Here is a 26,356-nt window from a genome sequence, read left to right on the forward strand (position 1 = left end):
AAACTTTTTTATAATCTTGTGATTTAAATCCAAATATGCTTGATGATTTTTGTGTTTGTAGACTAAAAAGAAATCAACCAATATTATGCCAATACAAAAATTTACTCAAACAATAAGAAAAGTTAGAGATTTAGTTATGCAATACTAATATTGGCTCTCAAGAAAGCTCATGAAAGAGTCTTTAGATGTATTTTTGTGTTTTGTAATTTATATATATATTTAGTATTTAGTAATAATAATATTTGGATATATAATTATACATAATATCAAAATATAAATATTATATATATAGGTGATTAAAGAGCCGGACCTATATCGGGTTTGAGCCTAATAAGGCCCAAACTCGGCTTATATTTAATTCGGGTCTAATTTTTAGGCTCAGACCGGCTCACTAAATAGTCGGGCTCATCGAGCTTTTTGTCGGGCCAAACGAGTAGAGCTCGGGCTGGCCCAGCCCCATTGACAGTCCTACTTACCTCCAACTATTATAGTTCAAAATCGGTGGAGTAATGGAGATATTTTACTGGCATATTAAGTCAGCCGTAATGCTTTTAGAAGTTTCCTATATTATTATTTAGCAGTTTTTTGGTCAATTTTTTTTTTGGTAATTTTCTTATTGTTTTAGCCTTTTAGGCAAGTTCCTATTGTATTTGTTTCCCATTTACCTCATCATATAGACTATATACAGGATATTTGAAAGTTGAGAAGAGTGAAAGTTTGGAAGCCTTATTACTGATATTATTTCTCTCCTCCTCTACATAGTTTTATGCGTACGTATTAAAATAGTCGTTCTTATGTATTTGTCTGTGTTAAATTGATCTCCCCATATATTTTCTGTGCTGAATTTATCTCCTCACTCTTATGATTTTCGAATTCTTCATATATACTACTCCTAGCTTAGGCATCCTTGCCACAAAAAAAGTCAAGTGCATGATTCCATCCTTTGAAGAAAATTTCAAATTTACAACATTGAAGTTTCCAAAACAATAGTCTATCTCAAATATTAAATTAGATTGCCAGACCCATAAAGTTAGAAAAAATAGTTTAAATTAATAATCTACTTACAAAAGTACCACCATGTACACTGAGAATTTGCTTTTGAAAAAAAAAAAAAAAATAGGTTTGAGACTTAGGGTCCGTTTGTTTCGGGTGAAAATGTTTTCCAGGAAAATATTTTCTTAATTTCTCGTGTTTGGTTGCACAAAAGTTACTGAAAATATTTTCCTATGTAAAATATTTTCACTCATCTTATGGAAAACAACTTCCCTTCCAAACTTACTGAAGTTGTTTTCCGAAATGCATGCATCCCGCCTGTAACATGTTCCAAACTTACTGAAAACATCTTGTAGTATGTTCTTTTTTTTTTTTAATGTAAACAGGAGGATTCGAACCTAAGATCTCTTCCTTACACTCCCTCCCCCCTACCACCCAACCCAACCCTCCCCCTAGTATATTCAAAATAAAAAAAAACCTCATCCTGCTCATCCTATGCTAGTAATTAATTATGTATAATAGGGACATTCTTTTTCTAGAGAAACTTTCAGCAGTGAGAGTGCAAGATATATGTCATAATAAGCATTGCATGTGATTGATATTTGACACTAAATGGCCAGCAATTTGTTTATTGCTTAAGGAGATATTTTTTTATTCATATATACATTTCTCCAAGATTTTTTAAAGTTAAACAATGAGATAAATTTTCTTATTTTGTATGGGAAGAAGTATGTAGTTATAATGTGTATAAAGTTAAGATAGAGATAAAAGTGAAAATATTTCAAAAGTTAAACAAACACCAGAAAAATAAAGTAAAAAAAATATTTTCAATAAGCTAACCAAACACCTGAAAATGATGAAAGGGAAATGATTTTCATGGAAAATTACTTCCACGGAAAATATTTTCCTAAGGAAAATATTTTACTTCCAACCAAACAGACCCTTAGTTTTAGTTCTAGTAGACATTTTGGAAGAAAGGCAAAGCCTAATTAAGGGCTTGTTCTGTTAGCTGGAGTTGCTTCGTCATGAATTACAGACAGAGGTTTTGCCAGAAACTGTCCCACTTTTATGAGTGAACGACATGTAGATACAAACAAAATACTACTAGCAAAATAGAGCTTCCTAGCAGAAGAACAGATATAGAATAGTAGTGTTACTTAGGATGACCAATGAATTGAAGAATGGCAGCTTGAGATGCGTTGACAAATTAATGCAGTCACAGATTATCATGTGCTTTTCTGTAATAGTCAGTTAATTACTTCACTGATTTGTACTGGCACTGCTAATGAAAATGCATAATTTCGCAATAATTTAGTTCTGACTTTTGACTTGACTTGAGAAGCTATAAAGGAGATAGTAAGAGATATTGATATACTCCCCCGTCCCACTTTGATAGTCCTGTATTCCTTTTTTATTTGTCCCAAATTATAGTCCACTTTCCAATTGAAGAATATAGTTGTATTTTAATTTTTCTAAAATACCCTTATTCAATGTAAGTAGTTGTTACTATAAACCTACTCCATTTAATGAGAGTTGATTCTTTTTTTACCATCAATTCAAGTTCCCATAAAGTTGTACCATATTTAATGTGAGGGTATTTTAGAAAAATAGCAATCTAAATTTACTTTTCCAACAAAGTTAACTACTTTTTCTTAAACTGTGTGAAAAAAGAAATAGGACTATCAAAGTGAGATAGAGGGAGTACAAATGTATAGTCTTTGTCATTAGCAAACATGGAGTAAATTCCTCACAATGCAATTTTTTATATTCACAAAAAAGCCTAGGAAAAGAGGAAAGGAAAAGTTTTACCATATTTCATAGTCCCCATATATTATCTTACGTGGTTCACGGAAATTTTTACATTGGAGCTAATTAGATGCAACAAGAACCAGAAAAGAAGAGAAAGGAAAGTGCAGGTAAGACTTCAAAAATGGAAGTCCGTGGTAGATTTTGCACAAAGGAGAGGTAAACTTTGCACATCTTTCCTTGTTCAATTTATTCACCTTCTACATCCAATTTTTTTCTTTTCTTATCCTCTTGCTCGAAACCTGAAATGACTTTTAAGAAAATCCACCTCAAAAGCTAGTTGTTAAATTAGAAACACCAAAGTTATATAAACTTCTCACCACAATTCCGTTTGAATTACTATTTTCTGGAGTTTTTACAGAAAAATATATTAAAGCAATTTGATGTTTAGGAAATAAAAATGTGTTCACGAAAAACGTAAAAAAATTGAGGGGAAAAATGGTAATCCAAAAAAGGGCGACCAATTGCAACTGAGAGGGATGGATGGTTCTAACACTAATCTATACCTAAATGAACATTGAAACAAACCTACTTCAAAAGCTAAACATTGAAGTGGGAGAAACCAAAATCATATACATCACAAACTGGAATCTCATACTTTTAATACAAAATTCAAGTCCAAACCTTGCAATTATTCCATAACACAATGATACTAGTGTCCTGAATGGGTTTATTGGAGTGTCTAGCTAGGATCGAAAGCTTTGGAGTTGACCAATCTCTCAACTTTTGTCACTTATGCCTAGTTTAACATTCTTTTCTCAGGGAAAAATACACTTCACGCCCTTGAACTATCATGTAATCACCTATTCAACAATTACTTCCATGAGTTAATCCATCGAATTATTGAACTAAATAGCAACATCTTTGCCATTCGCTGAGGAAATTTTTCTAGATCGAGGTCTATTAATGCTTGGCTTCATCCAGAACAAAAAGAATATGCCCAAACCTATATTTACTTCTCATGGAAAACTTGGTCGGTCAGAGTCTGATGATGCAAATATGAAGCAGCCTTTACCAAGTCCAGAACATATACCTAGACGGCTAACTGGCTTAGGCTTGCACAAATTTTTGCCAGTTTTACTTCGACTTCTTTATAGGATAATTTTCCTGTTTGTCTAATATAAAACCAACTTTCCCTGATCTGATTCTGACTACTCAGTGGATCCCAAGTTGAAAAAAGGAACAAGTTTTTGCTTCAGATGGTCCAAGACAGAATTGGCCATACTAACTAAAATTAGCCCTAGAACGAACAGGCAATGGTAACTAAAAATGGTTTCGTGAACCAGCTTGTGAACACCACCCTAGCTAGCCCTTAGTAGAAGAAAAGTACTGAGAAATCATTGATTCGACCATGCCAAAACTCAGAACTTGTCTACGTTAAAACATCATAAAGTCTTCCTCCGACTGTCATGCATTTCCATAACAACAATATTTGTCCCTATGCAAAATTACAAAGTACCGACATCATATTCTTGAGATCACTGTTAGAACAGTGTTGTTCAGACGAATGAATTGAGAATGACAGCTAAAATTTCGTCGATGAATCAATGCAGTCAAATATATATTACTCCATCATGCATGTTTTTTTTTTACTCCATCACCTTGCTCATTTGGTACACTACAGGAATTTACAAAAGGGTCCTCCTTTGATTTTTTTTTTCTTTTTTGTGTCATTCCCTAGCTAGTATTCTCTCATCTAGGCCTTGAAAAATTTTAAATAAGTAAATACGGGGACTTTATAATTGCTTGCTTGGCAATGGACATGGCTAAGGAGAGCTATTCGAACTGCCATCGACCAGATCATTGTACTCAATTAATCAGCTATGAATCTTTTGGCAATAAGTGAAGCTGCATTGTTGTGTGTACGTGCAATTACAACTGTAATTCACTTATTTTCAAAACGAAATGGTCCGAGACGAGTTTTGCACTGTGGTGTTACTGTAAATGAAAAACTCTTCAGAACTATTTCACGCAAAGTTAAATTGTTTGAGCTTGTCGCTTTGGTACTTATTTGATTACCAAATTCTATATGATATGGATAATGGGATATTTGCACTGTTCCCATCTTTTGCTCTCAAAATAAGTTTTGAACAATCAACATTAATTTGTTAGCATATAAACCAAAGTGAGAATTTGAAGCATGCCTAAGATGAATTTAATAGGATGAAAAATAGCAGTAAATTTTGTATATACTGACGATCTATACACTAGTGGATATGGGTTCTTACTATCTAATTTGAATTTGAATTTTAATTCTTGCAAATGTGCCATGCATTCATATCTATTAGTATGTATTTTGTTAGTCGGTGTATAAAAAATTAATACAAAAAAATAAGGTCTAATAATTATCAAAAAAAAAGGTCTAATAAATCCATTGTAGTGGGGTTGGTCTTAATCTTCGACTTTGGGCTTGGAAAAAACCGTATATAGAACGGATGCCTTTTGGGCCCAGGAAAGTCCATATTCAAGAATACCATTCACGTACAAAATAAAAATGAGATAAAAGAAACTTCACTCTACATATTATTGAGTTAAAAATTATAAAACACTCGGATTAAGCTTTTTTTTACACAATTAGTCTAGGAATTTTTTTACACAAGTAAATATAAATACATGAAATACGTGCAAAGAAAACTTTCAAATCTAAATAGAAGTTATGTCTCATGCATTCCATATGCTAGTTTTAAAAAAAAAAATCTATACTAACAATGTAAGAACGATTAGTCTAAAATACTTTACTATGAAAAGTTGGTAATAAACTATTGATTAATTGTTACTACATTTCTGGTATAAAATTTTTTTTACGTTAATGAGTTTGGATGCATGATACATAAACTTCATTGAAATTTGAGATTTTGTTTTCAACATTTTATTGGTATTGCAAAAAAAAAAAAAGAAAAAAGAAATCATTAACAACATACAAATCTATAAAGAGTAGTAAAAAAAAAAATGTTAGGCATGTTTCTAAATTCATCAAAAAATTATTCTAAATATGAAAACTCCTGTATTCACTCTACCACGAATGTTTTAGATTGCCTAAACGTTAATAAATATGGATTTTGGCCCCTTCAGGGTTCAAGAGAAATATAGCATCATCTCATAATTAGCCAAAATAGGACTAAATTTAAAATCCTCTAGTTGGTTCCACAAGCTGAAATTGTCAGACAAAAGAGTCCAACTCGAGATTCTAAAAGGATGTTATTTGCATTCTCATTACTTTATTTTCATTTTGATGAAACCATATTATTGCTGTCCTAATTTCTTTTCCTTGTCCATGAGCTAATTTTACCAAATTTTCTTTTACATTCTAAAACCAATTAATTATTCCATTACACATTAAAATGGCTAATTTAAAATTGTCACTAATATGTATTATGTATTTTTCTACAAAATTTCACGAAATTATATGATGCCAAAGATCAATCTAACAATATAATATGAACAGATTCCAAACTTCAAGACCAAAATAAATAAATAAATAAATAAATAAATCCCAAACTTCAAAGATGACAAAAAATTGAGTACAACTATAATGTCTCATAAATAGGATACTAATATTTCAAAAAATCTGTTAAGAATATCTCGTATGACCACAATAAAGGAAGTGAAGTTTTCTGGTATATTTCATCAATCTCTTCTGGAGAATTGTTTTCCATAGTTTGAAAGCCCTAAAATTTTTTATGAAAGGGAAAAAAAGTGGAGTTTAAAATTTCTTTTGAAAGAAAAGAAAGTGAAGTTGATGTTTGCTGCTCCAAAGTTGTCTATAAGTGATAGAGCACAAATTAGAGTAGGGGTAATATGTGAACAGCATATAGGAATGTGAACACAATATAGGACAAGAGTAAAAATTAAAGTAGAGGTAATATGATCTTATCAAAATATACAGGATAGTGAAAATGCAAATAACACAGGAGAGCTCAAATAACATTACCCTTCTAAAATTACACGAAAAGACAAAAGGCAACAATACACCTAAGCCATCAAAAGCCAAAATCAGAAACAAAACAACACAATCAACGGATTTTGTAGGAAAGTAGACTTGCGTACGCTTGGAAAAAACACCCCGAATATGCTGATACTTTTGTAAGAAAGTACCTGTTTTTTTGAGGAAGATTCCCCCCATCATTCGCATATCCTTTTTCCATAAATACCCTTCAATCTTCCTTCAATATCCCTTGCACCTTTTCGCCTTGTATTTTTTCAAACCATAATCTGCAGCTTCAAAGGAAAACAGCAAAAAGAAGAAAAAAAGAAAAATCCCAGCTGACTTCAGATAGATTGCTGCAATCCCTTTTCTCCAGGTTCTTTAATTTTACCTATTTGTAGCTTTTTAAGCAATCTCCTTTTTTCATTTAAGTAACTGATTTTCTTGATTGTTGTTCCGTTAATGTTTTCTGGTGATTTCTTCATTTTGTGTTGCTTGGTTTTGTTTTCAATTGAGAACCCTGATGGGATTTTGCATCTTTTTATTCCTTTCTGTGTGTTGATCATGGGCGCTTTTTTGAAAAGGTTGAAGACTTTAATCGATTGCAAGACTGGTTTGTTGAAGGGATTTCATTGCTTGCCTGAAGTTCTTGATGGATATGAAGTTTACCTTTTTATATTTATTATCATCAAACGAAAGAATCAGTTTTATTTAAGAGTTTTTAGTACAATGCAGGAAGTAGCTCAGAAAATCTTTAATGCAATGTGCAGAAGGATATCTAGGATTTAAGTTTTTTCTACGGGATATTTTAAGCAATGTTTGATTTTGCATAAATATATCTGATCAGGTGGTAAAATTTAGTCTAGTTTTAGTTTGGTAATTTTTGGCTGGATTTAGAGACTGCTTTTTATTGTTTGTTCTCGCTAATTAGATTAAAATCTTGTAGCAGTAACCTTTAAAAAAAAAAAAAGAATTTGTAGCAGTAACTGAAAAATGGAATTAATAAAGAAATAAAATACAAGGTAATACTTAAGGATATGAGTTTCTTTTTATTTTCTCCTTTTTCTTGAGATGGAAATGAATTGGTGAAAGCTTACATGCAGTGCTGCTGGTCCTGAAGCCTTTTGTATGCTTTACATATGTATAAGATCAGCACTGGTGTTTTGAACTCTCATTGTGATGATTTAGTGACATAATTTCTAATGACTTTAGGATTTTTGAATTCTGTTTTCTAAGTTGTTTCTGTTGGATCTTTATTCTTTACATTTAGACATTCTTGAACATAATGGGTATTACATTTGTTACAGGAATTGGGAATAGGTTTTCTGCTGCATCCTGAGCTCTTTCTTTACCAGGACATTCATGTCCTGCTGGCAATCAGTCAGTTGACTGATTGCCAACAGAGCACATGAGTGACCAAAGTGCATTAATGCCTATCAAAGCCTTGGAGGGTATACACGGAGTACAACTGGTTCCTAATTCACCATTTACATTTGAAGTGATAAAACATGAGGATTTACAGCAGTCAACCTGCGAAAGTTTGACTGTTGGGACTAGCCAACAGCTAATATTGCAGTAAGTCAAGAAGAATTCGTGTTCTCTATCAATATATGCTTCTGTTTTCAATTCAACTTAAAATGCTGAGCTGATAATTGTTTTTGACAAGCATTATATAGCTGACAACAGCAATCTATTTATCAGGAGAGCATGGCGGCAAAGGCCTCCTTGTCTTAGGCCTATTCACTCTTGCGCATCTGGTAATTTTAGAACTTCATGTGTATTTTTTAATCGATGGTATTGTGGTGCATGCTTCCTTGAACTTTGATTTTTTTTTCTTTTCTAAAACTTTCATTTCTGTATTTTAGGTGATAAGACTATTGTAGAGAGGATAGCTAATGTGCTTACATCACTTCCTTTTATTGCTCTTGGACTTCAGACACCAAGGTAGAGGCTTTCCCTTAATCCTGCATGTGTTTGGTGGATAAATGTGTATACTATATTTTGTGAGTAATTCGGCTTTTGGGATGTTACAACAAAATCCATCCCCCAAATGAACAGAACAGAAACAGTGAGGGGTCTGGGAGGTTGAAGATAATGGTTGAGGCCTAAATGCTTTTCGCTGATGATGCAGGAAGAATCTAAACTGTAAACTTTATGCCAATTCCTTAATTGGAGTAGGGCTTGCCTCCAGCTTGTACCATGCTTCGAGAGGAAAACTAAGGAAATATCTGAGATGGGCTGACTACACAATGATAGCCACAACAACAGTGGTATGCCATGAATGAATAGTTGTCTTTGGATGTACGCATTATATTTGCTAGAGTTCCGTAAGTTGAATCAAGTAGAATAAATTGTTGTTCAGCCTTCAGTATCAATACTTCCATCTACGCATTATATTTGCTAGAGTTCCGTAAGTTGAATCAAGTAGAATAAATTGCTGTTCAGCCTTCAGTATCAATACTTCCATCTAAGAAAATTTTCTTGGCATAGAAACATAGTGGACAAGTACATGCAAATTGTGGCAGATTGGTTTTCTAATCCATCAGAAAGTAATAAGTGGATGTTTTGAAACCTTTGGAGTGTCCTTGGATATTTTCTATGTGCCATTGCCTTTGTCAGGGGCATCAAAAATTCTGACAGACTAATTTTTTGACATTCACAGCATCCCTCAGTTATTCCCCTGCTTAAGTTACATGCCTTTAAATTTTTCTGTCTTTTTTCTTTAATTTTAAGAATTACTGGCTTGCAACAGCATCAACATGACCATTTCTTCTACTTATTGTAATTTGTCCTTTTGATTGAGTGTATCTGCTCAGCCTGTCTGTGTCTCCAGTTTAAAAAAGTTAACTTTCTAAATATGCATCTCTGGATGTTTGTGAATTCAGAACATTTATGCTCTAATTTATCCTGGATTTTCATCTCTTATTTTTGTACTATAATACCTTGCTGAATGTCTTAACATATAATGACAAGCTTGTATCCTGCAATGATGACTTGACTGAGTAAGGGTGATAACAGAAATTATCAGATTACGTAATATGTAACAATGACTTTCTTGTGTGTCTATTTGGAAAAGAAGCTTTTGACTCAGGTATTCTGCACTCGTCTAGCAGCTAAATAGGGTGAGCAATTTGCTTCACAAAGGGAAAGGGAAAGATATTAAAAACTGAAAAATATCTAATCATCGATTTCATGGACCTTTGCCATTTTGCTGACAAGTTACTCAAAGGAAAAGAGAACTCTTGTGCTTAGATATGTCCACTCATACAGCATATTGGTTTAATGCAGCTCACCATCCATTGTTTGATTTGTTGCTTTTCACTTTATCTCTAGCATGAGGAACAGAGGAAATGGAAAGATTAGGATATTCCTGTTGTATAAAAAGTAGCGTTCGATTGCAGTTTGTATTTTTTCTGCTACAAGTTGAGTTAGGTTGATTCAATACCTGTAAGATTTTCTCAATAGTATTTATCCCAAGCATTTTCTAGATGCTAGCTAACCAGTAAACCTTCATTGAATAACCTAGATCTGGATTACATTTTACTCTTTTAGTTTTCTAATTGACATTTATTACTGATTCCTTTGTAGTGTTTGTCAAGGGCACTGCACGCTGAGAACCCAAAGTTGCTCATGGCAGCCTCTGCTGTATTCCTGCCAATCCAGCCTTTGATGGTTTCTGCAGTACATACTGGGATGATGGAGGTAATAGACGTACATGCATATTTATGAGTTGATTCATAAGCCAGAATGCAGTCTGTTCTAAGTCTAGTCTTTTGACTCTCTTAAGTGTAACTGAGGCCTGGGAGGCCTCAGGAACGAGCTAAAAGAGTTCAGACCCAATCCTCTCCGTTGTGGCATGTATTCTGTGTTCCAAGTCTTATCTTTATACTTATTACTTGACTGGCATAATATACATATGTAGCTTACAATTGCCAGTTAGGTATGCAAGATTGAAGTTGTAGTTCCTTGAAGACCAACTGTTTGGCAAGCAAGTTTTTGGCCAAGTTTGTCTGCTACAAGTTTTTTAATAACTTTAACTACAGTAACCTCAAAAACTTTTCAAAGTTTTTAAACTATACATTTCAAAATATCCAAAAATTTACACACTTCAAAAAATTTTTCTACAACTTCTACAGTAAGTTACAGTAAAGTTTTAGACACCCAAGAAACTCACTTGCCAAACGGATGCTAATTATAGAGCTGGAATTAGTGGAAGCTGAAACACAGTTTACTACATAGCTTGTCGTGCTTTAATTTTCTTGGTTGTTTATGCTCATGTCCTCATCTAGCATGAGACACATTGAAGATTTGTTGCTCTTCTGGTGATAGGAGGAGAGAGAAGGCAAAGGGAATGTTGCTCATGCCTTGGCTTGACCTAAAGTGTCTCTCACTTGTTTGAAATCTAATATTGTCCAAAGTAGGTTATTTTGGCATTTGGTTGAATTGTAATTGATTAGGAGACAATATATCCATATGCTACTGATTATTGATTCATGAATTTGTCTTTACATCATCAATGACCTCCGCATCCTTTTTAGAACCCAAAAAGATGAAGCCAAGTTAGCTGCCCAAGTGATCTGTCAAATGTGTTTCCTAGTCCTACCATCATAATACCTGAGAAGTATAAAATATTGTCCACAATTGACCTTGCTTGGGCCTTCTCAGTTGCTGCACACGCTGTCCTGGATCCATTGAGATTCCATAGCTTGCAACATGCGAGTTAAAACACACCAAAGAGAACATTGAGAAAAGCATGCACTGGTTTACTATATGTAATACACAACACTTGAACTTCTTCATCCATTTTCGAGAGGTCTCATTTATCCTACCTTAGTTTCTAAACTTGGTGTAACTAAAGATGCCTAGCCACCCTTCCATTTTTATCCAAACAGTCCAATCTCAAATACTCAAGTAGCCGAGACAAATTGGTAACGGTGCCTTTTTTATTCCCCATGCATCTGTCCAGGTTGCTTTTGCAAAAAGAGCATTTCAAGATCCAGAACTGAGGATGGCACACAATGTACATAAGATGTCATCACTTTTGGGGGGTGCACTTTTCATTGCTGATGATGTCTTCCCTGAAACTCCCTTCCTTCATGCTGGTTGGCATCTAGCTGCTGCTGTTGGAGTTGGCACTTGTAACAAGCTTTTAGAGCAACTTCAGAATTAATAAATTAATTTGTCGAAAATACTTCAATTCCTGATATAGAGCGTAGTTTATCATTGATCAGAAAGCTGAAACTTGTTCAATATCCCCATAAACTTCAGATTAAAATGTAATAATATATTTATTAGGTTAGGGGTACCGTCAGCTGTGGGTTCTGTAGTATGCCTTTATAGTCTAAAACGGTGGCAATCTTCGTTGCCTTGTACTTTACAAAATCAGTGGATTCATTGAAGAAACGAATTATTTGTACTTGCCCTTCTGTTTGTATTTTGGTGAAGCATGTAAGATTTCTCATGTTCTGCAATTAACTGTACGTTTCGCTTGAGAAAAGATTGTCCAACTCTTTGGGCATATCAGCTATTTGGTCTTCAATGTAGAAGCATCCTTTGGAGACTGATCAGGAAAATATAAATAAATAGGTATTTCTGGGCGTCTGTGGCTATGTTCTTTTGCTATTCAAGTAGAAATAAGGAAATGAAGATTTGAAATCAGAGTTCTTCACCTGCTTCCCGTATTGCTTTTATCTCTTTCACATTAGTTGCTTTAAAGAATTAAAGAAAAGTAGAATAAACTTTGCTCTTGCGTATATTTTTTTTTCCTTGTTTCACTCTCACATGATAAGGGTACGAAACCTAATCGAGGGTAAAGGATAAACATGTCCAAATGCAACACTGTTGGAAGGACTGTCCTCAATGCCAAAACAGAAAGCTAGTTTGCTAGGAATTCTAGAGTCTAGACATAAGACTTGTGGCAAGCCGAAAAAAGCAACCCAATGAACGTGTTTCTCGATCTTCAGGCATTATTTAGTATTCGGGTCCTAGCTTGCAAAGACAGTAGTAAATCAACTAATATATCTTGTTGATTGCACTGCATTGGACAAGCACCAAGCTAAAAGTTTTGTTTCTTTTATTTAGCTTCTTCAATCAAATGAATGAGTATCTGACTTGCAATTTGATTTCAGCACTATTCAGGTTGTGGATCACCGATTGTGGAACTGCAGAAAACTATTTCAAGCAGTTGACTATTGAACCACACCGCTCTCTGCTCAAAAGTCTTCGGTGCTCTATTTTGAACATGAAGCAATAATTGGTCCAACGAAGGCTGCAAAGAAGTCTTATGGACGTGTATATCACTTGTGAATCAATTTGCTGCTAACTAATAACTAGAGTATATCACTTATGAAAGTGATAAACTGAACTCATTGAGGCTGTTTTAAAATCAAAGACATACAAAGGGGAGACAGTTTAGAAATAAGAAGTGTGAAAGGCACTGGAGCATGAATAGGTAGTAAAACGAGAAGGAAAAAGAAAATGAAGTGTGATGAGGGGCTGAGGCAGATGGCATGGTTTGAAGTAGTAGAATGTGGAATGCAAAAATCAAGTCTTATTGAGTTTTGACACTTCTCTCATCATTGACATGTCGCTTTTACATCTCTTCCCCCAATATCTCCCAGAATTTCACGCTTTCTTTTCAATCCTCCCTAGTTTGCTTTGTCCTTCTCTTTTTTCTCTGACCACACTGCACAGCTGCATAGCATGGTCTACCTATTGATGAAGTACTCTTATCTCTTGTTGTTTCTTCTATAAACAAAAACCATTCTCCTTTACTTCACTGCCCCCCATCCCTTTTTTCCCCCTCGTTCCATCTCTATCACTGAAACTCAAGAATTTCAATGTCCCTTCCAGTACAGTATTAACCTTGGGGCTGCAGAATTCCTTTTTCACCTAAGCTTTTATAACCGACCCACGAGAGAGAGAAGCAAGAAAAGCAAACACAGAAAAGAGCATTCAATAATTGCACTAATCTTGCATCTGTACATGTAAACACATGCATTAAATTCATGACATATGTTAGCATTTTTGCATAAGACCACCCATCCCCAACCCTGGCCCTTCCTCCTTGCTTGCTTTTTCATTTCAGCAGCATGCTACTGGACCATATTGTCAACTAGTACTTGCTCCATAAATCTCTCCCATCTTTCACCTTCCAATCCCTTCTTCGGACACCTAGTGAACAACCTATTATGTGGTTGAAAAATTGTGAGGATAGTGTCAAGGAATCTAGATATGATGCATTATACAATCAGCGAATTCGCCATATCTTCCCAAAATCTAATTCTTCAATGAGCAATTGTGCTCCATGTTGCTTGATACCATCTAATTACTCCAGTCACATTGGCAACGGGATTGGATTTCCCATGAACTACCATCAAAGTATGTCACAATTTTTTGTTAGTTTTTCTTCTGTTTTACTTATTTGTGTGATGAGTTATGAATGTCTTGTAGCTTGCGTTAATCATGATGAAGAAAGTAAAGATGAGAACCACATGGAACCCATAGTGAGTTCAAGGTGGAATCCAACACCGGAGCAGCTAATGGCCTTAGAGGAAATGTATCGACGCGGAGTAAGAACTCCCTCAGCTGAAGAGATCAAGCTCATTGCTGCAAAGCTTCGCCAGTTTGGTAAGATTGAAGGGAAGAATGTGTTCTATTGGTTTCAAAACCACAAAGCAAGAGAACGACAGAAAAGACGTCGCCAACCGGACTCAAATTCTAGCAAAAATGCAACTGACGTTGAAACCCTAGATGCAAAAGAGACAGGTAAGTAGGGTTTGTATCGCACCATGATGCTAATGCAATAAACAGTTTTTCTTGACATGAAATAGGGTTTTCTTCTTTTAACTATTTTCTTTACAGGATTTAGCTGCAAAGCTTTGGAAGGTGAACACAATAAGAAGTTGGTTACTACAATTCCAGCATACAGTTCAACTTCAAAGGTCTGTATCCATTCCTTTGAGTGATAGGCCTTTGTGTCCTTTTCTTCTTCTCGTCTTAAAACAAAAACAAGAGAAGATATTTTATGAGGTAATGAAGGGAACATTTTCTTCCTTCTCTCTTTTCTTTTTACAAAAGTAGGTCAATTAATTTTTCAAAAGGGCAAAAGTGACAAATGCAAGAGGGAGGAAAGCTTTTATATGATGGGAAAAACAAAAAGAGTTGAAATTGGAAAAGCTGCATACTATACTTTCTGGTAGTTAGGCCTGTTGGTCTAATTCCTGAAAGGGTGTTAGTATTATTGGGGATAGTGCAAATTGACAGGGCCTTGAATACTTGTTCATTTCAGGAGTCTGTATCAATGCAAAGATCAATGGTAACAGAAAGTGGAACAGATGGATGGACTCATTTGGATGAGAGAGAACTGCAGAAGAGGAGCGAAAGGAAAATAGCAAAGGGTGCAACTTCCCTGATGGATATGTCTTGTATGGCTCCCAACTCTGACCTATTAAACACCATAACTGCACCTTCCACACTTGAATCTTCAGGGGAAAATCAGCAGATAACTGCATTAAATTCCAGCGTAGTTTCCCCATCCTGCGGTGAAGATATGATCAACTATAAAGATGGAAGAAGAAACCATCACACACTTCAGCTATTTCCACTGAGAAGCGACGATCATTGCTCCATTAAAGCATCAGAGACAGAGTTTAAAGAGCTTAGGACAACGATAAGTTCCAAACTTCCTCCAAAACAGTTCTATGAGTTCCTCTAGGAGCAGCATAAGGATGCTTATCTTATGTGCTACTTAGAATGAATAAGTTCATCTGATAATGTTTAGGTGCATTCTTACTAGTAAGATTGCAGCACTGAATAGTTTAGCGTTTGCCAAAAATTGAATCTAACAAGCTATCCAAAATGGAGAGCTAGCTAGTCAGTAGCAGCCAATGGAGACTGTGGAGTAGTAATTGATATGAGAGGAAAACGACAGAAACTCTGGACTGATGTGAAATACCTTTGATGTGATGTAATCTGGTACCAAGGATGGGAGAATGTTACATTTTCCATGCGTATTATTTTGGAAATTTCACTATTTATATATGGCATTTACGTTTTACAGTCAGATCCATATAAAACTGAGAAGAAGATGACTAAGATATTGAGTTGTACAGTGTTTTATTTCTCTAATACCTATATAGACTTTGTTCTAACTGGCTAAACAATTATGACAGGTCAAGTCATAATGCACATTTTGAAGTAACTAAAAATGGGTTAAGCTAATTTGCCAATCTAGTTAATGTTAAAGTTTAAGAGATTTAGGCTATAATAGGATAACGTGTTAAAAAATATATCTATATTACATACAGATTATGTCTCCTAGTGTTCTTTCTAAATTATCATTAATAACTACCCACTGTCAACATGTTCTTCTATCAAATAACATATATTTCTTGTCCCTCCAAGGTAGCCGACCTGGTGGTGTAGTCCCTAGTTAGGGCATCCACCAGAGTTCGACCCTTGTAACAAAAATGGGGAATAACCCAACAACCCAAATAAGGGTTGGGGTCTGAAGTGGGACCAGATCCTTTTTTTTGACAAAAAAAAAAAAGAGTAACATATATTTCTTTTTATTCCATTTCTTAACTTATTTAATAAATATTATTTTTAGCAACTACTAGCTATAATTATGCCTTACCACCAAATAATTATTTGTTTATACTTTTTATTTTGATAGATTTTCTACATATCTATTGTCAAATATAAAATCAGTTCTCTTGAAAATGATTTCAACAAATATATTTAGAAAATCTTATAAATATTGTTCTATTAATTGCACACGCATTGTTGTGTTCCTTGAATACTAGTAAACTATAGGTGGTGGACATACTCTAAATTTCGAATACTTTAACAAGTATACATCCCTTAACAAGTATACATCCCATTACCCATATGAACTTAACTACAAAGCCATTATTGAGGAAACAACAAAAAAAATTGAAAACTCAAGTATTTGCAAAGTAAGTGGTTCATACTTCAAAGATATGAGACCTTAAAACGTGAACATAAAACTCTTGTCAACCCTTTGGCTATGCAGAATTTAATCGAATTTAAAAATTATCAAACATAAAATGCTGATCGAGTTTGGATTGATCGATTAGTTAGCAAATCAAGCTCGAATCAATTGTTATCAAGTCGGATACAATTTGAGTATTCGAATCAACTGTTATCAAGTCGGATACAATTTGAGTATTGAATAGTTTGGTTCATTTTTCAACCCTAACCATAACATAAAAACTAGTAAAAAATGTTGGAAGAATGCCCAAGATATTAGAGTAAAAAAAAGACATTAATATACATTTTGTATTGCTAACTCTCATTTGCTTCTGTATTCCAGGGAAATTAGGCCAATCCCTCTACAGCTAGTTAGTCAGAAAATATGTTTACCAAAATAAATGCATAACCAATCCCACTGGTTCTGTTGCTGCAGCATTGGCCTTAGGTTCTGTGTTAGCGTCATTCCCGTTGTATATAGGGCACGCAAAATATTAGTACAACTGCTATGAGAACTAAAGTTGTCCACAAACACAAAGCCCACCAAAAAAAAAAAAAAAAAAAAAAGAAAAAAAGATTGCATTTCAAAACCTCCAAATGATATTCACAATGATGTGTGCTGGCTTGTGCAAATGTACAAACTACGAGCAACTGACTGTGGACATGCACGTTACACACTAGACTCAGAGATCAAGGGGGCCCTTTAACAGTTGATCAGGCCCTTTTCCATTTCGCAGAATTTTATGGCCAGGATTTAGCTACATCAAGGTACCATGGTTCAATTTAGTTTATATATGGATTTATTCAAGCAAATATAAATCAACCCTTGTCCTTAATTGGACTACAAATCACAGTGACGAAAGTAGTGCATACATCTCTGTCCTTGACTAGGGCGAATGTTAGTTCCTAATGGTTTAGAATCTCAAATGTTAGGATAGTCCAAATATAATTAGAGTAAATCTTATATACACTGACAATGTATATACTATCATCTTTTGATTTATGATATGTGTGCAAAAATTGAATTTCAAATTTAAATTTTACATAATTGTCATTCATCCAACGCTGATATCGTATACACTGTCAGTGTAAAAAGATTAATCCATATAATTAAGGTAAAAAAAAAAACTCAAACACTTTATCCTTTTTTCCTTTTTTACTTTAAAATGGAGGTTGAAGTCCTCACACTTTAAAGATGTTATATATGAATTAATCGTGTATATCTATGTCTTAATCATTATAATACAATTCTCAAATATTCGAGATCTCAATAGTTGTCACTAGTTGAAAATCAAAGATTCGAGATCTCAACAATGGTCACTAGTTCAAAACCCGCGATGTTGAGCTCTTTATATTGATTATCTCCCAAAATATTGTTGTTTGCTACAAAATACCCATGCAGCTTTGGAGCATTGAATTAATAATGTTTGGTAGAGATATGATAAAAAGCTATGGAAGACAGGAGAAGAAAGAAAAGAATGTACTGAACAACAAAAAAAGGAGCCTATTGCCGAGGAACCGACCGTATGATCTTAGACCGAATCTAAGGTGGGAAGAGATATTTAATTCCATGGACTAAAAAGGCTGCTGCCTTTGGTTGGATTGGTTGCTCTCTTTTATTCTGCTTTGCCTAGTCCCAACAAGACAATACACTTTACATTTTATGCAAAACCCTCCAAAGTCCAAACAACCCAATGAGTCAGTGTGTACTTTGTAGTCCCCATTAATGGTTCTTGCTTCTTCAAGTCTCCCTTCTTAAAATCATGTTGTACCCTCTGTTGCTTCGATTCAACTAATTGGTACCTGTTTTCAATTTTCTTGTCGATTTTTGTTGGAAAGTCAATTTCATGCATCATACTGCAATGATTTTTCTCTTGTTAACAGTATCAAAAGATTATTAAAGTCAGCGAAATTTTTACCCATTTGACTATTGAGGAGATCACGATCATAATCTGATACCAATTGTCATTTGAGAAAACTTGAAAACTAAATTAGTTTAATTTAAGGAACAAGAGCTAATTCATGACCATTTTATAAATAGCAAAGTTTCAGTTCATAGAATACAAAATGAAGACTTTGACTAGCACAAGCAATTGCTTGTCTCTCTATTTAGTTTTTCATTCCTACTAATAAAAGCCCAACCCTGAAGAAATTTTATGCCTTAGATGACTTTTGATTTATTTGAGATAATTACTGTAGCACTTTTTGTAATATGATGTATGTAAGATAAAAAAAAGTGATTGAAATTTGTGAAATAAATTATTTTATTTCAAAACTATGCAATCCAAACACACTCAGATACATTTTGAGATCATTTGAGATCATTTGAAAAAAATAATTTGCTTCACAAATTTCAATCATTTTTTTATTTTTTCAATCACATTTTTATTTCAGATACATCACATCACAAAAAGTGTTATAATAATTATCTGAAATAAATCATCCAAATAAACTCCTATCCAAACAAACTCACTACTCATTGCATACTATTGGTTTCTTGAGTTCTTGCAAGGTACTTTATTCATTGCATACTATTGGCTTCTACGACTGTCAGTGGCAATTGTAACATATAATATATACACTAATAGAATAAGTGTAAATATTAAAATACTAACAAATATAAACAGTAACACAACAAATTTTCTCACTTCTTCAAATTTGTACCGAAAATTTATGTTAGTATCCAGATCGTCATTTCATTATCTACATTTATATATGCTGACTGGTTTTTCTTGTTTGACTTTTTTGTCATTGGTTAATTTTTATGTCAAACAAAAATTTTAATCGGTAGCATAATGTTTGAAGATATATTAAATAGGACAACATTTTGCACCGAAAAAAGAAACATAAGAGACAATCTTATATAGGCTGTCCTTTTGGAGTCTAGATTAGAGAGTCATTGTTTAGCTAGCTGTGCTTGTTTAGTCTATATATAAGGGGAATTGACACATCAAACCTAGGTTTTACCAGACCTATATTCCAGGTCTGTACTGAAACTTTTTGAGCACCCATAAAGAGGATCAAAGACCACTGCAGAAATTTGATACAATTCCCGGGACAGATGAATAAATAAGTGCAGAAGCTGCTGTGATCTGATCATTTATGTAATTAGCTGCATTTGGAAGAATGATATCTAAAACATCATAGCTTCACAGCTGAACCTAGCTCCAAAGAATGCACTCATGCGGTTATAAGGATTCGTCTATTGTGGGAACTCTGGACTGTGCGCACCATAGGAAGTGGAAGGAGACCCTGGCACGTATGGAGCTTGTCAATTCAGGGCACCTGCATTCCAAATTGCACAGGCAAGACCCACGGGCATGGTTAGATACTATGCATGAAAAAGTAAAAAGAAGAAAAGCACAAATGAATTAGGAAATGGTTATGGGGTTGACCGATAATCAAATAAATACACATGGGGTGCTAGTTTGTAATATAAAATAAGGGGATTATGGTAACTTATTGACAATTACTTCATTTAATAAAGCTTTTAGTAATGGCATTTAAGTATTTAATAAGTACTTAAGGCCCCTTTTGAGGTCTAGTTACATTTACCCAAAAAAAAAACCTTTTTAATACTAAAAGTACTCCTACCGTGTTTGGAAACTAAATTTTCGTAACTTAAGGATCTCAGTTTTTAATAATTTAAAAACATTTTTATTAAAAGCACTTGTGTCAGAAGTATTTCTGTATAAGCCACAACAACTGCAAATAACGCCTAAGTGCAAATATAAAATATATTTACAAGAAACGCAAGTGATGAAGAAAAAGGAAAAAGGAAAAATGAAAAGATGGAAAGGAAATAAAAGAAATTAGAAATTAAGAATATTAAATATTTGCAATAACATAGGGTTTACATGTGTAGCATGTCATATATTGAGGCATAATTATGTAGCTAACAATGTAAAAAATGCATATACATATATTGAGGCATAATGTTTTATTTGGTTAGAAAATCTTTAAAATAGAAAAACAGTAGAGAACTGTTCCATTTCTGTGCTGGCTTTGAAAAGAAATTTGGCTTGTATAGCAAAGCATTTGGGACTTAACCACAAACTAGCAGAGATTTGACATCACATTCCGTGTCAATTTCTTGTCCAAACACGCACTCACTTCCTATAGTAGGAACTTCCGTAAAGTTCCCACCATAGACTTATCCTGTACGCATGCATTTGTGGGAAAACGGAAAATTTGGTCAAGCTTTTGTTGAGATACACACTCTAAAGCAGTATTCTGCACTCTAAATGAAAATTTGAAAGTAATTTTCAAAGTCCAATCAATAATTGAAATGCAATTTAAGTAGTATAAATTAGTTCATATCTCATTTTGAATTTATTTTTACCAAGAAATTATGAACAAATGTATATTGTGAAGTCCAATAAGTTTTTAGCATATATTTGGTTATAATTTTTTTATTTTTCAATAAATGATTATATTTGCGGTTTCGAATTTAAATTGGTAAAAAATTGGATTGGGAAGACAGCTTGAGTGTTATAAAATGGACCATCTATCTAGTAATGAAAAATTTGTAGCAAAGCGTCAAATGCAAATATAGATTTGATTATTTTTTCCATAACTTCACCTTTGACTCTAACAAATTGTCCATAAAATATTTTTTTTCCCAATAATCTCTTTCTGTTTCAATTAAAAAAAAAAAATCTTGCTGTCTCAACCGCATTCTTCGTGCTTCCTTTTCAAAACTCCATTGCTTCATGCTATTGTTATAGCTTTCCAAGTCTTCGGGATCAAGACCACATTGTAACCAAACTAATGGTGGAGACTAAATATCAACGTAGCTATAGAATCTGGGCACTCGTCTTGGCGAGCTCATGTATGCTGTGAGCCCAAAAACTAGTACAACATCAATTTGAAGTATAATGTACTAATTAACAACAAAATATAAGTAATTGTAAAATTCGTTTGCTATCCAAATTACATATTTAACAATAATTTGAACCAAACTTCTTCAGTTTTGATGCTTCATAAAATAAAATAAAATTTTCTAATGGGCGCTCAGTGGGCACTCATCAGCACAACTGAAAATTACCTAGCCTACCATGTAAATATACATACTAACAATTATAATCTTCCATTACATTTATATACATTGCCTATTTAATCTTATTTACCTTCTCATGTATTTATTTACTTTCTCTAATTAATCTTAGGAATAATTTCAGAAACCTCCCTTGAGGTATTTAACAATTTCACTTAGCTCCCTCGAGATTTTAAAAATTACACATACCTCCTTTGTCATTTAAAATGACAATACTACCCTTAAATATTTTAATGAAATTCTCTTGTTTGGTATGTTTATACTTAGAATGACTTTTAAAATTATTTTTTTAATTATTTTTCCTTCTTATTCCTTTTTTAATATTTTGCCAATAAAACTATAAAACTACCACTATTACCTCTAGTTTCTATTGTAACCAAATGTAGAGCTGTTAAGTCAATCGAATAGCTCGAAAGCTCGTTAGAGCTCGACTCGTTAAGGCTCGAGCTCGGCTCGTTAATTTTAGTTAACGAGTCGAGCTCGAACTCGAAACATGCTCGTTTAGTTAACGAGCCGAGTGATACTCGAGTAGTTCGTTAGAACTCGTTAATAAAGGGCATATTTGTCATTTTAGAAATCAAAATTATAAAAATTAAAAATTATAGGTTTTTATTAAGATTAATTTGCATGAGCTCGAGCTCGAGCTCGTAAAGCTCGACTCGTTTGTGATAAACGAGTCGAGCTCGAGCCACATGTACATTTAACGAGCCGAGTTCGAACACATTTTAAAGCTCGTTTTCCTAACGAGCTCGAGTCGAGCTCGGCTCGAATTAAACTCAAGTCGAGCTCGGCAGCCAAATACTCGGCTCAACTCGGCTCGATTAACAGCTCTAACCAAATGTCAAACTAGTGATTTTTTTATGAATTAGCTTTATATGCAATCCAATGTTTTTGTTAATCTTTATTTTTTATTTTTTGGTATTAAAATTAACAATAAATCAAAAGGAAATGGCCCAAAACCACTATTAAATTATGATAATCCCACTACTCGAAAAATTCATAAACTCTAAATGAATTATTTCAATATTTTCTTTTCTATCTTATAAATTTAAATCCAAAATAAAAAATTATTAAAATATTCTATCATAGTGATAAAATTATTATTATAGTTGTTTATTAAATAGTAGGTATGGATATAAAAAATTCGGCGCCTTTTCTTATAATTATACTAGATAATCTTATAAGTGTGTAGGAAAGTAAATTAAAACTCATTATATAAGGGCATTTTTAGGTATTCATTTAAAAATTTGATCAAGTCAATATTATTTAAGATTTTATTACTAAAACTATCAAATCAAGGGAGGTAGGTATAATTTTTCAAACCTCAAAAGAGCTCAGTAAAATTGTCAGAAACTTCAGGGAGGTTTCTGAATTATCCCTTAATCTTATATTTCCAAAATATGACATCTAAAATATATTTAAGTATATCACATTTAACTAGTGTAAGTTGATCATTCATTGTGTTCTTAAGTATGGATTAGATTTGAATCATTGTAAGATCTCAATTCATGACAAAAGCTAAGATTTAATGCGGTTAGGCGAATCAATTTGCCACATAAACGTGATTGTATATATGACCCTTAGAATAAAAATTTCTTTTAATTTGCTACGGAAATGTATTCGTATATATTATGCTTGGCATTCACGAATTAAAATGATGAAAAGAAATCAAGATTTGCATATTAGAAAGTGCACTTTCATGTGCAAGTAATGTGGTAAATAAAAATTACATTGGGCTTGTACAAGTCCTAAAAGAATGGGAATTAAAACTAATTAATACCTAATATGAAAAATATAAAGTTTAATTAGACTAACTTCTTACTTTTCTAATCCTATGGATCTTACTACCAACATAGTATTGAGGTCTAATTAGAAAAACTGCTCAAGTTACGGCATTGGTCTAAGCAAAAAACAAAGTAAAAGCAAGGGGACTAAAGCTGCAATTCCCACAAAAAAAAGTAAAAAAACTTATCTTCTTCTTTTTTTCAGAAACGATAACTATTGTATAACCTAATCTATCCTACGCTATGGGGAAGGGCGGATCTAAAGAGCTTCAAGGATAATTCGGAGGAGACTGAACCACTATCGAACAAATGCGGATGCACAGTGCACCGCCTGGATTTTTTTAAGCAAACTTATCTTATTCTTTTTTTTTTTTTTTTTTTGCTGACGGAGTGGGTGTCCGGGTCAAGACCGTAAAGGCGGCCCGACTAATCCCACTCCGGCTCGGCCCAGCGCCCCAACCAGAACCAAACACGATAGATGCACGGCGGTACTGATGTTGCTGCGGAGGTTCGACCTCAGGACCTGACGGTCCCGAGGAAGAGGCGCCAACCACCAGCCCATTCACGTGGGGGCAAACTTATCTTATTCGTTTAACCACAAAGTTAGTCATTTTTTGACGGCGGCGAGGTAATGCCATCGTCACCGTTTTCTCATTTAGACCCGTCAACAAGGGCACTCCAATTAGTTAAAACATAACAATCAACAGAGAATCTTTACTTCCTAATATCCTAATAGTATAAAAGAGCGAATGGGCTTAGGAACAGTGATTTTCGTCCCTCACTAGCACCTTAAGTGTGTGGGTAGTTTTGTAATTTTGGGACATGGGTGGTGTGGTTATTGTGTGTTGCTTTGAGGAATTTATGGCTGGCATTTGTTGTTGGGTTGGCTTTTGACGGTGGTGCCCTTATATACCGATCCTGCCCTTGGTTCACCCATTTGAGAATAGTGAATTGGGTCCCCTATTAGCACCTTCCGTGTGTGGCCAATTGTGGAATTGCACACAAATATTTGGTCATCATCCTAGGCTGGTGCTGGACAATTGCATGGCTGTGAATGATCATTGTATCTGGACAATTGGCACCTTCAGTGTGTGGCCATCTGTGGAATTTCACAGAAACATTTGGTCAGTCTAGGCTGGTGCTGGACAGGATAATTCAAAACTATGCATATATTAATCGTGCGGTGCAATGGTACTCTATTGTTAGAGTAGTTCTGCCTTTCCTGATGTTAATACTACATTTATCAATGCATTATCTTTTGCAGTGTAAATCAATGTTTTAAAATTCGGACCGTTAATTGAACCGATGAAGTGAAAGAATCGAGGTTCAACCGGTCGGACCGATTCAACTCCGGTTCAATAATAAATAAATAAATAAATAAATAAATATATATATATATACACCTGTGCACAGAGTAAGAAATAAATGCTAAATCACAATTAACATAAGAAAGCTCCATAATTAACAACTTTGATAGGAGGTCTTCCTTATTTTTGATGTGTCAATATTTTGGACTGACCTCACATAATAGAAAACTCCATTTCATAACTTTAAGTTATCCAAAGTTGCATCTTGCCTTCTTACTTAAAATAATTTCTATAGGCTATGTATAACTTTAAGAAGCAAAATGTCCTATCCACACTGGATAAACCTTCTGTTGAGTGATGTAGCTATCCAAGAATGATGCCACTAAGTAGGTATCAAATAGCATTTTCTTCCTTTCAAATGATTCAGGAAAATTCCAACAACCAGAAAATGATTATATTCTGATAAGTGGACTTCAACCACCAAGTACAAATGCATAAACAAGTCATTTAACTTGTTTGTCGGCATGCTGAACATACTAACCAACATTTCCGCAGTTGCTGTACTAGAGACAGCCCAGCCATTTAGAGAAATCCAATTAAACTAAGCTGTTTAAATTATCTCTTGCCTGATTCTACAGCTAGTTCGCCATTCTGAAGTTGGTTCACAAATGCTATTCCCCATCAAAATTAAAGGAAATACATGAAACACAGAACTGTATCTGAACACGCATTCTTTTTCTGCAATTTTCTTCCTAGTAAACTTTCGGTTGCTGCACAGATTTTTTTTTCCCTCAGCCAAGGGTCCATTTTGCTAGCTAAATTCACAGGCAGCTTAAGTACCATGTATATTAGACGCGTAAGAGGTTATTACAGAATTTTACATTCCCTTTTCCTCCTAGAATTTGAAAGTTGCAGCCTACACTTTTAGTTCCTGCTTCAGTTCATCCTAAGCCGCATCAGTCTCTCATTTTTTCCTCACTTTTGGCTCACGGTTTCGAGGTTACAAGCTGGAGAAATGAAGCTAGCAAATTTGTAATTCTCTCCCTCACTCTCTCGGTTGCAAACTGGAAGCAAGGAGGAACCAGAAAAGTTTTCTTTCTTCTTCAATTTTATGTTCCAGCTAAGCATTATAATTGCTACAATCTTCAAGCCAGGCAACAAAGCCAACTAACGAGTAAAAAAAAAATTGCAGGACAAACAGACTTATCTAATTTGACGACAAACCAGATCTTTTGTGAAGACTGGAGTGAAGACTTCCCTCCCTTCCGCCCCGCCTCTCCACAATGAAACTGCCGCCGTCGCGGCCCCTGCCGCAAATGAAGCTGCCCACGCAATCGACAAAAATCTCCAGCAATACCTTCGAATCGGCTGTGAAGTTGGGGGATTTGGAGGGAGCCCGGCGCTGTGGAGCAAATGCGGCGCATGAGAAAATTGTGAAGACCGAAGACTTAAGAGAAGGCTAGGTTTAGTTGTTAATTTCGGTCAAAATTCA

General features: G+C 34.2%; 2 protein-coding genes across 4 annotated transcripts; both read left to right on the plus strand.

Annotated features, from left to right (window-relative positions):
• Window positions 1-6,921: 6,921 nt before the first annotated feature.
• On the plus strand, window positions 6,922-13,288 carry LOC113753066. 2 transcript variants are annotated; one of them, XM_027297146.1, is made up of 7 exons: window positions 6,922-7,100; window positions 8,032-8,299; window positions 8,426-8,481; window positions 8,590-8,668; window positions 8,856-8,994; window positions 10,313-10,426; window positions 12,853-13,288. In XM_027297146.1, exons 2-7 carry the CDS (start codon window positions 8,133-8,135, stop codon window positions 12,910-12,912), a joined length of 615 nt encoding a protein of 204 aa, XP_027152947.1. In that variant the 5' UTR covers window positions 6,922-7,100; window positions 8,032-8,132; the 3' UTR covers window positions 12,913-13,288. The 2 variants fall into 2 exon arrangements, with proteins under 2 accessions (XP_027152947.1, XP_027152946.1); XM_027297145.1 differs by lacking the exon at window positions 12,853-13,288 and adding an exon at window positions 11,691-12,185 and having other exon boundaries at window positions 6,937-7,100.
• An 81-nt stretch (window positions 13,289-13,369) lies between these two features.
• Window positions 13,370-15,732, plus strand: LOC113753065 (WUSCHEL-related homeobox 1). 2 transcript variants are annotated; one of them, XM_027297144.1, is made up of 4 exons: window positions 13,370-14,104; window positions 14,177-14,491; window positions 14,588-14,667; window positions 15,015-15,732. In XM_027297144.1, the coding sequence occupies exons 1-4, from the start codon at window positions 13,915-13,917 to the stop codon at window positions 15,438-15,440; spliced, it is 1,011 nt and encodes a 336-aa protein (XP_027152945.1). In that variant the 5' UTR covers window positions 13,370-13,914; the 3' UTR covers window positions 15,441-15,732. The 2 variants fall into 2 exon arrangements, with proteins under 2 accessions (XP_027152945.1, XP_027152944.1); XM_027297143.1 differs by having other exon boundaries at window positions 13,370-14,491.
• The last annotated feature ends 10,624 nt before the right edge of the window (window positions 15,733-26,356 follow it).

This window comes from Coffea eugenioides, chromosome 11, assembly GCF_003713205.1.
Source record: "Coffea eugenioides isolate CCC68of chromosome 11, Ceug_1.0, whole genome shotgun sequence".
Lineage (NCBI taxonomy): Eukaryota > Viridiplantae > Streptophyta > Magnoliopsida > Gentianales > Rubiaceae > Coffea > Coffea eugenioides.